Below are 13,594 nucleotides of genomic sequence, written 5' to 3' on the forward strand. Positions count from 1 at the left end.
ATATCTTGTAAAGCATTGGCAAGAATTACCACTCCTCAAACTCTCAAGATAGAAGGACATATCAAGAAGAAAAAGGTTCAAGAAATGAAAGATCACATCAAGAAAGAAGAAATGAATCCGACCATATCTTGTAATGCATTGATTGAAATTACCACTCCTCAAACTATCGAGATAGAAGGACGTATCAAGAAGAAAAATGTTCAAGAAGTGAAAGATCCCATCGAGAATCAAGAAATGAATCTGACCATATCTTGTAATGCATTGGAATAAATTACCACTCCTCAAACTCTCAAGATAGAAGGACATATCAAGAAGAAAAAGATTCAAGCAGTGAAAGATCACATCAAGCATCAACAACATGTTCTCCAACTTTTAATGGATAACACCACTTTGGTGCAAAATCGAATGAAACAACAGGCAAATCAACATCACAGTGAAAGAAGTTTTGATGTAGGCAATTGGGTATTTTTATGGCTACATCTCAAGCAAGCTATTTATGAGAAGGAAATGTTGGCAATACTACATGCACTTAAGAAATGGCGAACTTACCTAATGGGGATACACTTCAAGGTAAAAATGGATCATGATAGTCTCAAATAATTTTTAGAACAAATATTATCTTTAGAAGAACAAAAAAAATGGGTCACAAATATGTTGGGTTATGACTTTGAAATCATCTACAAAAAAAGGGAAGAAAAATGTTGTTGCAGATGCACTCTCAAGAAAGGATGAGGATGTAGAAGCATTGTTTTTTGCTATTTCTATTATCCTACCAAATTGGATAAATGAAGCAAGGGATGAATGGAAGAAGGAAGAAGAAGTTTGGCCACTCATTCAAAAGTTGCAGAAGATCCTAGTTCAAACAATATTTCTAGAACTTGACGAGGAAGGAAAAATAATATTGGAACCTGGAGCAGTCATAGAAACAAGAACCCGACAGCTACGAAATCGATCAATTTCAAAGTATCTCATCAAGTGGAAGAACTTACCCGCTGAAGATTCCACATGGGAGGAAAATAATTTTATATAGAAGCATCAAGAACTACTCAAGCATTGAGGACAACACTTTTTGAAGGAGAGGGGCATGTTAGGTCCCTATACTACTAGTGTAACCCCTTATTGTTTTTTTTTTCTGTATAAAGACTATTCTATTAAGATTAAAAGAGAAAAAATATTTACAAAGAGGTTTGAACCTCTGAGGGGGCTGTAGCCTGCCCTCTGTCAAAAAAACCGTTGCAAGTAGCACATTGCCTTCTGTTTACAAAAATGAAAATCATATACCCAAGACTAAACAGAGCTAGATAGACCCAAGACTAAACAGAGCTAAACGCTTCAGAGTGAGCTGCCCTTTTACAAAATGCTGTCCTTTGCCACTATTACAAAAAAATGGAAAGCCAAAATTATGTCCTGGAGAATGAAAAATTTCATGCTGATAATAACTGAGAATTACACATGAAATCCAGAAATCATAAGATGACTTGTTGTCCTGTCACTGAAGCCAAAAGTAATTAAACCTGCGGTGGCGAGTCTGTAGCATTCTCATTTGCCTGGTTGGGGGAGCTTACCCAGGTTACCATCACATCATCTTCAGCTTCCATCATGTTGCCTTCTGGAGGAGGCACAAGGTGCAGAACACTTCCAGAGAGGCGCGCCGACTCACAAGCTATAATTTGCTCTTGAGGATAGTCTGGCTGAGGATGAGAGTCTTCCTATTGGCCCTCTTCGTGCAGCGCTGCGGAAGCATTGAGGACAACACCAGCCAAGCTACCCTAAGAATCATTGGAATTCTGAGAATGAGACTGTTCCTTGGAAGTTTCATCTGAGCTTGTCAGCTCATCTTCTTCCTCCGAGAAGACAACAGTTATTATAGCTGAGATAAGAGGTTTGTTAAGCCTGCTTTTGAACTTGAAACGGGATGTGTGAAAAGAGCTATTTAGGGAGGGTCCAGAATAGTATGAGGGCGGTGAGGATGGCGAGGCAGAGGCTAACGGAGTTATACTTAGAGGCACAGAGCCACCACGACCCCGAGAACCTCCACGGGACCCTGAGTTGCTACCACGCCTGGGTATGCCACGACGACGGGCCATAACAATATAGATCAGCGGATTGAAGGTGCTGAAGGACTGAGGGTGAGAGAGAAGTGACTCGCCACAAACTAAGTGGAACCAGATTGAATACCAGACCTCTGAACGGAAGACCCAAAAGCAGAGCACACAGAAGATAGAATCGACCACAAGAAAAAACCCAACAATGACTGAATAAGCCCAATACCCGACCCAGACACCTTCAACAAAGACAAAATCGAAATCCCTTACAGAGATGGGCAAGAAGATTGACTTAATACACCAGACACATATGGAGAAGATGGACTTAATGCACTAGACGCCTTCGGAAAGAGACAGAACCATATACCTGAAGCTGGCAAAATGGGAGCAATTATGAAGCCATGGTGGCTTCCAAATTCTCTGGGCTGTGCTGAGGCTCTGAGGACATGACCACCAGAGGAGAACACTGCCTGAAGAACCCGGAGCGACTGTGTCAATGCCTGAAGAGACCGGAGCAAATGAGCCATGGAGAGTGCGCGCCATCCTGATATCTTTCACCTGCGTACCTCGAGCTCGGTTATTCATTAATGCTTGTTAATGACCTGCCTCGAACCGCCGAAACCTGCTTAATGGATTTCCAGTTGCCGGCTTCGCATGCCCAGGCATTAACACCTATTTAAGGCACCCGCATCCGGGTGTGAGTCTTCCTTCGACTGCATATCACTTGTTACTATGGTGTGGAAGGTAGAGAGTTGGTTCTCAGAAGCTATGCTAGATATTGAGCCTTCAAAGAATTCCCTTCCACTATCCACTCCTAAATTAGCAAGAAAGTCTGCCAGTTTGTTCCCTTCCCTTCTGATATGTTTAAAGGAAATTGCTTGGTGATGAATAAGCCATTGTTTAAGAAGCTCAATTCGAGTAGCCATTCTCCAGCTGCTACTGACCTTATGAATCGGGGATCCCTGTAGAAGTTTTGAGGCCATGGTAATGATAATCTGGGAGTCCCCTTCCACTATAAGAGGGAGGAACCCTCGTTCTTGCGCCAGATTAAGCCCTCTCCATAATCCTTCCAGTTCCGCTGCATTGTTAGTGTTCCAGCCAATTGAGCCAAAAAAAGTTATAAGGGGAGGACCCTGGTAGTTTCTGATGGCTCCACCAAATCTCGTTTTCCCAAGATTCCCTTTCGAAGCACCGTCAAAGTTAAGTTGAAACACATTGATTGGCGGTGGAGTCCATCTTGCTGGAGAATCTAGATACTTTGAGGAGTTATCATTAGAAGAGATCGAATGCTTTAATTGAATCTGCAAGTTGTCCCATATAGCTTGTTCCTGCGGGAGTGATGGGAAATCCTCTTTGGACCAGCCTTTGATAGACAAAGTTTCATTGATGTTATGGTGCAACCCAGTCCATATCTGCTCAATCGACTGTGATTGATCTTTAAAAATCCTTCTATTTCTCTCCTTCCAAATATTCCACATTAGTAGTCCCGGTATGAGTTTCCATAGTGTGTTTAAAAGTTTGCTTTGATATGGCTCTTGGCTCCAGGTGCGAAGGGTGCCTTTAATGTCCCCATTCACTCTGCATTCCTTCTAACAGCGGAATGTAACCTTTTCCCACAATTTCCTTCCAAGCAGACAGGTTTGCATAAGATGAAATGTTGATTCCTCTTCCTGTTTGCAGTTGGTACAAATGGATGGCCCAGAGAAGTTCCTTTTCCTGAGGTTGTCCCATGTGAGAATCCTGTTGTGAGATAGAAGCCACAGAAAAGTAGAAACCTTCGGCCATATGGAGGGGTTCCATATCTTATCCCATAAATTGTCTCTGATTACCCTGTCTTTGATGATGATTTTGTAAGCTTCTTTGGTTGTGAAGGTACCCTTTTCCTCATATCCCCATCTGAGAATATCCATGCCTGCCGATGTTAGAATTTTTCGTTTTTGAAGTTCTAAGGAAAGAGAAAGTTGAGTTTGCTCCGGGCTGTGAGGTATTATATGACTAGCCTCTTTCCACTTTCTGTGTTCTTGGGCAGTGTGTGAGTTCCAAAATTGGCTCACCTTATCATACTGATTTATATCTTGATCTGAGAGTCACAGAATAGTGTCTCTGAGGTTTGGAAGCTGCTGCCATGAGTCTTCCCAAAACATTGCTGTGTGGTCATCCTTCACATCCCAAAAATTGTGCTTTTGAATTATATCTTGATGTTGAATGGTTGAGTTCCAAATAACCGATCCTTTACTGACTTCTGACATTCTAATTCTCTCCTCTATGGGCGTGTTTCTTGCATATTTCGCTGTCCATAAGGAGGCCCAAGGTGTGCTGGGATTTGAGAGCCATTTCCACTAGATTTTGGCCCCCATTACCATGTTCCTATGTTCTGGGTCTCTTAGCCCAATGCCTCCTGCTTTTTTAGGTAGACAAGCTTTCTCCCATTTGACTAGTGCCCACTTTCGATTTGGCCCCGAATTTCCCCATAAGAAATTACGCTGAAGCTGTTTGATAGCTTTGAGAACCCACTTAGGTGCTGCCAATATGGAAAAAAGGTAAAGAGGCATGGACTGTAGAACAGCTTTAATTAGCACTAGCCTACTGGCCATATTAAGAGCTCTATGAGTCCAAAGGAACAATCTGGCTTCCAGTTTTTCTAAAAGGCTATTCCAAGAGGAATGCTTGAGAGCCGAGGTAATTAAAGGAGCACCCAAATATTTAGAAGGAAGGGAAGCGCTGGTGAAGCCTAGGATACAGGCTATAGATCTTTGGGTGGTGGGAGGCGTATTGAAGAAGAATATCTGAGATTTAACTTTGTTAATGAGAGCTCCTGAGGCATCCAAGAAGTTTGCAAGAATTGATTTAAAAGATCGAGCTTCTTGAACAGAAGGATGACCAAATAACATGTTATCATCTACGAATTGCTGGTGCGAAAAGGCGGGGGCCTGGTGGAAAGCTAGACCTTTGAGGTTATGAGAGAGGATAGCCGATTTAATGCTACGGCCTAACCCTTCAGCTAAGATGACAAACAGAAAGGGCGAGAGAGGATCCCCTTGTCTGATCCCCCTAGAAGGACGGAATGTGGGTGACGGGATTCCATTAATGAGAATAGAAAAGAATGAGGAGGATAAAAGATTACTGATCCATCTGATCCAGGAGGGGGCGAAACCAAAGGCCTTGAGGATTTTTTGCATATATTCCCAACTAATACTATCAAAAGCCTTAGATAAATCAATTTTGAGCATCATACCTGGTTTTTTTGAATGCTTGAGAGAGTGGATTATTTCATGGGTTAAAATGATCCCATCCGTGATCTGCCTTCCTTCTACATATCCAGATTGTTCTGGAGATATGATAAGGGGAAGCATGGGCTTCAATCTGGAAGCTATAACCTTGGAGACAATCTTGTATATAATGTTGCACAAAGCAATCGGTCTGTATTTATCCAGAGTGTTGGATTCCTCTGCTTTGGGGATTAATGCAATGAATGTTGCGTTCAGACCTGGATACATCCATCTTAGAGTGCGCAATTCTTCCACGACATGTCAGACTTCCCATTTAACTAGATCCCAGAAATGCTGAAAAAAGTTGGAGGTAAATCCGTCTGGTCCTGGCACTTTCCCTGCTTTTAGCTGATGCACAGCAGTCTCAACCTCCTGAAGACTTATGGGCTTGAGAAGGAGAATATTATGATCTTCAGTAATTAATCTGGGTATATGTCTGATGATTTTATCAATAGCCTCTGTTCTGTTTATGTTAGGTTCTTGATTCATCTTCTTGAAGTAATTGAGGAACTCCTGTTCGATTCCTTTGTGGGTTTCAATTTTGCTTCCTTGCTCATTGTTGACGTGAGAGATTTGATTGATCATTCTTCTTTGCACTGTAGTTTTGTGAAAGAATTTCGTATTCTTTTCACCCTCCTTCAGCCATCTAACTCTCGATTTTTTCCTCCAGAGGGTTTCCTCCTATAATTCTCTCTCAAGGATTTGATTTTCTATGGACTGCTCTTTCTTGGCAAGCTCTTCAGAGCATCCTTCAGAGATCATTCTTTGCTGAATAAATTTCATTTCTTGATTGAGGGTTTCCTTAGCTTTGAAAATGTTGCTGAAGCTAGATTGATTCCAGCGTTTAATTTCCCCCTTGAGGTGTTTCAGCTTCCTTTGGAATATGGACATTTTTGTGCCATCCGTTGGATTGAATTTTAGCCAAGATGCTCTGACAAATTCATAGAAGTCCGGATGAGTTAGCCAAAAAGCCTCAAACCGGAAGGGTCTCCTTGTATTGCAACCAGGACGATTCCAGTGGAGGGCGATTGGCGAGTGATCAGAGCCTGAAAAAGGAAGGATAGATGCTGTAAATTCTCCTCCTAGATGAACTGCATTATCAGAGATCAGAAATCGATCAAGATGCGAAGCTATTTGCATTGGTTCTGCCCTTTTGTTGTTCCAAGTGTAGAGGCCGTTATTTGAAGGAAGATCTATCAGCCAATTATTCTGAATGAAGTCTTTTAATATAGAGCCATCCCTGTTTATTCTGCAACGCCCTCCCTTTTTTTCCTCCGTTGTTGCGATCATGTTGTAGTCTCCTCCAGATATCCATAACGGGTATTTCCTCTCTGTATTGAGCTGCGTCAAAGCATCCAGAATATCAACCTTGTGTTGGGTTTCTTGAGGAAAATACACATTTGTTATATGACTATAGATATTGGTTCCAATTATATGAAAGATGGCTTGAATGAAGTTTTTATTTGCATGTATGTTAACTAGTTGAATTATTCTTGCATCCCAGAGCACTGCAAGTTCTCCTGATGCTCCCTGAGCATCAACAGCTGTTACTAACCCTCCTGGCCAGGCCTTTGCTGCTATTTTTTCCAAGACTGTCGAATTACACTTTGTTTCTTGCAAAAAGAGAATTGTGGGTTTTTCCTCCATTAACATGTTTTTTAATAGACTTCCTTTCCTTGGGCTATTGAGCCCTCTAATATTCCATGAGATCAACTTCATTGGGAAGGCTTGGGGTTGGTATTGAAATACTTGGTTAGCTTAGCATATCTGCCTGATTCTACTAATACTTCTCCGATCTTGATGGTTCTCTCCAGAGTAGTTTTCCTTCCTGATTTTTTGCTATCTTTGGTGATGAATTTCCCATCCCATTTGCTACCAATTTGAACCCCTAATGAGTATTTTTTTTGGGCTTTATTGAGGACTGCCACTAGGTTATCCACTTGTCGATCAGGTATTTTGTCGAAGTTTCCTATTTTACATGCTTGTTCTAAGCCCAAGATATCGAGCTCGCCAATGTCTATTGATTCCGTGTCCTCCTCCATGATTTGAGGTTCTTGATAGTTTCCATCGCTTTCCTTCTCGTTTTCTGTATTGGGATCTGTACCATCTATATCCATTTCAGGGAAGCTCCAGGTGTTTGAAGCAGTCTTGAGCTTATTGCCCCCTTGTTCTACACTCTTTTCCCCTGTTTTCGATTGGGATCCTTCAATATTTTCCTGACTAGTTCCTTTTTTATTGGAGGGTGTATTGTCTGGATCTTGCATATCTTCATTGGCTAGAGCTTCAAAGCTATTACTAGTAGAGGGTTTTGATTGATCTACTGGAGGAATCTTTGTAGAGACTACTGATTTTTTATTTCCTCTTCTGCGATTTAGCACCTTAGTGAAGCCATCCGGCGTTGGGTTTTCCTGGTCAATTTGAACCGAGGGTTTGCTATTTAATGGGCAGTCTCTGTAGAGGTGTCCTAGGTCATGACATTTTCTGCATCTAAAGGGTACATGCTCATAATCAATTAACTGTATCCATTCCACATCTTCATGAAAAATACTTACCGTATCAGGCAAAGCTTGTTTAAGGTCCATGTAGACGCAGATCTGTGCATATGAGGTATATCTATGCGTCTTTGTTTCTTCTGCTACCTTGACGAAGTCGCCCAAAACATTGTCGATTGCTTTGAGAGACTCCTCTTCCCAGTATTCCAATGGCAAAGAGTACATCCTGATCCACACCGGTGCGCAGCTTAGGTCTTCCTTATCAGGGTTAAATCATTCGATTCATTCTTTGAGAAATAGCCCGGCAGAGTTAAAGAAATAAGGCCCTCCATCTAAAACTATGTTTCTGTCTTCCAAATAGTTGAAGACTGCAGTGAAAAACCCCTTAGGCCCTAGATGCAAGGTTATATGTCCTTTTGGATGCCATTTAACACTTATCCAAGCTCTCAACGCTTTCTCGTTTGGCCATATTCCAATGAATTTGCCTATGAGGGCATGATCTCTCATATACTGAATTCTAGCATTGATGCGATGGCTTGGTAGCTCTACTTTTGGCCTGTGCATGGCTACTGGCTTGCATGTGGAAGAGCTGACTTTTGGCTTGTCTTTCTGTGCTTGTTCAGTTTGCGTCTGCTGACTCTTGTCTGTGCTTTCATCATTGTACTCCTTTCCCCTGTCTGAGCCCTTGATATTCCCTGGCTGGTTGTCGTTTGTTGGAGGAGGCGCCCCTCCTTCCCCCTGAAGGGGGTTCATTGTTCCCGCCGGCCAAAACCTACGGGTTGTGGCCTGCTACATTGCCGCGTTCTGTCCCTAGTGAAATCTGTCCGGAGGACCTACCATAGCATCTGAAACCCTAATGCCGAACTGCAGAGCCTCGCTTCTCCCGTCCCTTCGCCTCAAAATGCATCCGTGTAACCCCTTATTGTTATTAGTACAACCCCCTTATTATATTGTTGTGCCCATGTAGTCCCCATATTGTTATTGTTGTGCCCCATAGAAGCCCACTATTGTTATTATTGTGCCCTTACATTATTATTTTTGTGTCGGCTCTGATTATATTATGAGCCCTTAGACTCCTATATATAAAAATGAGGTCTTTTCATTTGTATCATCCAAGAATTGTTCATTTATGTAATGTAAAGTAGGTTGCCCCATTGAAGAGGCTTATTTTGAAGGCATTGATCTCTCTTTTCTTCTATTTTGTGAGCTGGTTTCATAAAAATGTAGATGTGCATTGACTTTGTCCCTTCGAAAATATCCCCTGAGAAAGAAAAAAATCACCAATGATTTTTTTACCTTATCAATGCCAATGGAATTATAATGGTGATAACCAAGGAAAAATTCCTAGGTTTTAATGGCTTCCATTCTATTCTTCAAAATCCACTTGAGACTATGTTAGGCTCATACTGCTCAAAGTATACTATGAATTTATATGAAAGAAATACCTCAAGACCATCATTAAAAAAGGTTTTATTATTTTATCCCAAACATGAAAAACCCTAAGTTAATAATCAAGTAGTGGCCAATCACACTCTCCAACGTTTCATACAATATTTTGGCCAAGACATTAGCCATGTAGATTCATTATATCCTCCCTAAGATTATCTAGCTTGAGGAAATAGTTTTCATTCAAGGTATATTCATTTTGGACAATATATCCTTCTTTAGATTATTTGGCTTGAGGAAATAGTTTTCATTCAAGGGGAGTTAATTGTGGACATTGTCATTGTAGTTTGGGAAGTTACATAATGGGATCACTATCTTAGGTTGAAATCCTTGTTCATCACACTAGATTTTACAATAATATTACAACGAAGTTGAATGGTCATTCATCTTGGATATGTTATATGTTACTAGATTTGGCCCTTTTTTGTATAAGTAGTGGAAATTGTTTTTACGTATTTCTCAACATACATCTCTACTAACCAAGCCAAATCTTAGAGAGATGGAATTTTTTTATCAATAAGGAAAGGATGCACCATAGTTTCAACACTTATGTGATAGCCATGGATGCTCTTGGATACCTTTTACATGATAGCACCACTCAGGGATTGATCAAGGGTATTCCCTTCCCTAGGATGAATTTAATCCAAATGGTCAATGGTCATTTTGTAGATAAATTCTCTTTTACCATTATGAAGGACAAGGAATAAGCGGAAAACGCTATGGATTATTTACATGTCTTTATTAAAGCCTTAATCTCTAAGCTTCAACAAGCCAAAATGTAACATTATTAGCTATCTAAGGAATCCCTTCAAGACTAACTCACTAGGTAAGGCCAGTCTCTAATTCACCTTGGGAAAATTATTAAGTTTATGAGGATTTTTTTTCACTTTATTCCAAGATTTTTCAAATGCCTTGTCAGATGTTGTGCTTCATTGAACACCTAAGGAACTAGATAAATTGATCTCTCAATATTTATAATGAGTATAGAGATTTCAAATATGTTCTAAGGTTCTTGATACTACTTATGTTTACTACACATCATGCTAGGTTCCTTTTCATGCAGCCTATTGTCAATTGGAGAAGTTCATCAGAGACTTTCTCTTGTCTAACCTGGAGGGAAAGAAGGGAGTTAATCATGTAAACTAGGACCTTTGTTGTAATGTAAAAGTGTGGGGAGGTATGCAGATGATTGGTTCATTTCATCAAGCCTCAACCCTCTATGCCAAGAGGTTTATTAGAGATATATAAGGGAGATAGTAATAGAAGGCCCTCCTAAGCACCTATATTTTATACAAATCCCTATTGGGCAAAAGTGGTTTTTCAAATATCAACATTCAAACTTTATTTTAATCCCCCACCTTTGTGGCTTGAATCATTTGGAAAGTTCCCTAATAAACCACCTAGTAACATTGTGCTAGTAGGGGATCCCTTGCAGTCCAACTTATCCTTCAATGTCCACTATGTTTAGTAGTCCCCTTTGGTCCTCTATGAAGGAAAATCTATTGTTAAACCACCCTAGTTCTCAACTAAAATGCCTTTTCAAAATATTATCATGGAAGCGAAGGATCGTTATGATGGAAGTACCCATCGCTAGAAGCCTTGAGAAACTTCCATTGTCTAATTTCAACTCAGTGGTCTTCATAAGGCCATTCTTGAGAGGGTTCAAGTTTTCAATGAAAGTGAGTTGTTTCCCAAACTAGGCATTGTTGTCCCAATTGCTTGATGCAAATATTGGAAGTGAAAATTGGTATAATTCTTCATGAAATATAATCATGTAGATATTTAGCCCATCAAGGAAAACTCAAGTGGTTAGAAATAATGATGTTAATGCCATCCACCTCGCTTCAAATGTTAATTAAACTTTCTTAGTATGGTTTGAGAACTATTATAATAGTCCAAGGGATTATAATGGTAACAACGCAGTGTGATCACTAGTAGTGTGAATGATCGTGTGTTCTAGCTACCAATTCCTCCTTGATATAAAAGAAATAAGTAAAGACATAAATAGTTATCACTCACTTAATTTTAGAGCTCCACTAGATGTCAAATTAAACAAGTTTTAGAGACTTGGCTTTAAGCAATCTACATGGTTATTTTGGGTTCATTTAGTTTGGAAATATTTCTAATCCTAATTTTTTTTTAAAAATGTCCTTGACACTACACAACCTTCCTCTTGGTGAATGGTTGAAATAGTTATGAGCTCCCCAACCTAATTGACCCTTTATCAGAAACACAAGATTATTAAACTCTTTTTTGGTGTGGGTCTCAAATGTTAAATCAACATGGTGATGGGTCTCAAACTAACGTAGTTAATGCCTCTATAAGTCTCAAACTCTCCTTGGTGATAAGATTTCATGTTCTATTGAATATCATGTAGTATGGTAGATTCGAAAATAGATATTATCTTCCTCATGTGGACAAAATAATGTGAATATGTTTTCAAAATGCTCATTTTGATCATGTCCCTTTGTATGATGGATCTCTGGTATGCGTAAATATATACTTATAATTCTAGGTCTAGGCTAGGAAGATTAATCTTGAGTTGGCACATTCACAATGATGGACGGAACAATAAGGGTTGGCTCCATGCCATTTGAGTCAAGCTCCATAAAAATTTCACTCTCTAATAGGGTCAATTCTTTTTTGTCACTATGGTAGCAAGGCACACCCTCAGGGAGATTATTTGGTTCAAAAGAAAAACAAATGTCAAAACCAAAGTCATCAACCCCACAATCACCCACCTCCTTCGCACCCATTGAATGCCAAGTTCCCTAAGTTGAACTTGGTTATTACAATGGAGAGGTTGAAAAATAAGCATCAAGGGAATTGATGGGAGACCAACTAGCATGTCGTTGATCCACCATTCACTAAGTGGGGCCAACCTTGACAATTGTGACCTGCCTCCAAATCAAAGATTTGTTGTTGTATTTCAATTAATAGATATTGATGTTATAACCAACTTATCACCGTACTTATTTTTAGTTCTTTATCTTTCATTTTAAAATAAAAATTTTAAACTTGTTACAATAAAATATGTTAATAAATAAGCCAACTCAATTTTTTAAAATTTTCTCCAAATAAATTTTAAAAAATTATTATAATTATTTTATGTAAAAACATAAATCTAAAATATATATATATATATATATATATATATATATATATATATATATATATATATATCTATATCGATATATATATATATATATATATATATATATATATATATATATATATATATATATATATATATATATATATATATATATATATATATATATATATATATATATATATATATATATATATATATATATATATATATATATATAGATAGATAGATAGATAGATATATATATATAAAAGAAAACAAATCAACAATTTTATAGAGAATTCAACAACTTACCGTCCAAATGGATAGTGGATAATGTTTGGCTAAAAGAAAATGTTAGGCCACTATACTACTAGTCTAACCCCTTATTGTTATTAGTACAACCCCCTTATTATATTGTTGTACCCATGTAGTCCTGATATTGTTACTATTGTGCCCAATAGAAGCCCACTATTGTTATTATTTTTCCCTTACATTAGTATTGTTATGTCAGCGTTGATTATATTATGCCCCCTTAGACTCCTATATATAGAAAGGAGGTATTATCATTTGTATCATCCAAGAATTGTTCATTTATGTAATGTAAAGGAGGTTGAGCCCTCGAAGAGGCTGAATTCTAAGGCATTGATCTATCTTTTCTATCTTTTGTGAGATGGTTTCATAACATTTGGTATCAAAGCTTTGGATTCTAGGGTTTCACTGTTCCAAATAGTTCATTGTGGAATTTTCGCTATAACTTTTTTTCTGCGACGTTTCAAAAGTGAAAAAAAAAACCATTTGAGAAAAAATCACACTAAACCTCGGGTCCGAATTTCAGAGCTTTTAGCGCTATATTTGCGGAGATATGATCTGAGGAAGTTGGTCTTTTTGCAGACTCCTGAATTGCATTCCAAACAGATGACCTGGGGAAAATCGTCATAACTTTCTCTCTCAGCATCGGATTGAAATTTCATAAGAAGGTACAGAAATAGGATGGACTTTAGTTTCTAGTATATATTTTTCAGAGCCAAAGGTCGAAATAGGAACATGTGGCACGTCGTACAAGTTCACTCTACTAAACTAGTCTATAATCAGGTCACTGTGGGAGATTTGGCATAACTCTTCCTTGGAGAATCCAATTTCGATCAGACTGGTGGTATTGGAAAGAGAACACATAGGGCTACTGCAGGTCACAATTTTAGAACTGGATGATCCGAAATTATAGAGATGCATCAGAGGCAATATCAAGCT

General features: G+C 38.9%; 2 protein-coding genes across 2 annotated transcripts; both read right to left on the reverse strand.

The window, feature by feature from the left end:
• Positions 1-2,710: 2,710 nt before the first annotated feature.
• Positions 2,711-3,523, reverse strand: LOC149174886 (uncharacterized). The gene has a single exon (XM_089421000.1). It carries the CDS (start codon positions 3,521-3,523, stop codon positions 2,711-2,713), a length of 813 nt encoding a protein of 270 aa, XP_089277126.1.
• A 2,472-nt stretch (positions 3,524-5,995) lies between these two features.
• LOC149174887 (uncharacterized) lies at positions 5,996-6,961 on the reverse strand. The gene has a single exon (XM_089421001.1). The coding sequence runs from the start codon at positions 6,959-6,961 to the stop codon at positions 5,996-5,998; it is 966 nt and encodes a 321-aa protein (XP_089277127.1).
• Positions 6,962-13,594: the final 6,633 nt, after the last annotated feature.

The sequence above is a fragment of the Pinus tabuliformis genome, chromosome 4_1 (genome assembly GCF_031772625.1).
Source record: "Pinus tabuliformis cultivar Carrire ecotype Pingquan chromosome 4_1, CPIR1, whole genome shotgun sequence".
Lineage (NCBI taxonomy): Eukaryota > Viridiplantae > Streptophyta > Pinopsida > Pinales > Pinaceae > Pinus > Pinus tabuliformis.

Coding starts and splice junctions, on each gene's coding strand:
- LOC149174886 (XM_089421000.1), bottom strand. CDS start 3,523: ATGTGGAATATTTGGAAGGAGAGAAATAGAAGGATTTTTAAAGATCAA.
- LOC149174887 (XM_089421001.1), bottom strand. CDS start 6,961: ATGGAGGAAAAACCCACAATTCTCTTTTTGCAAGAAACAAAGTGTAAT.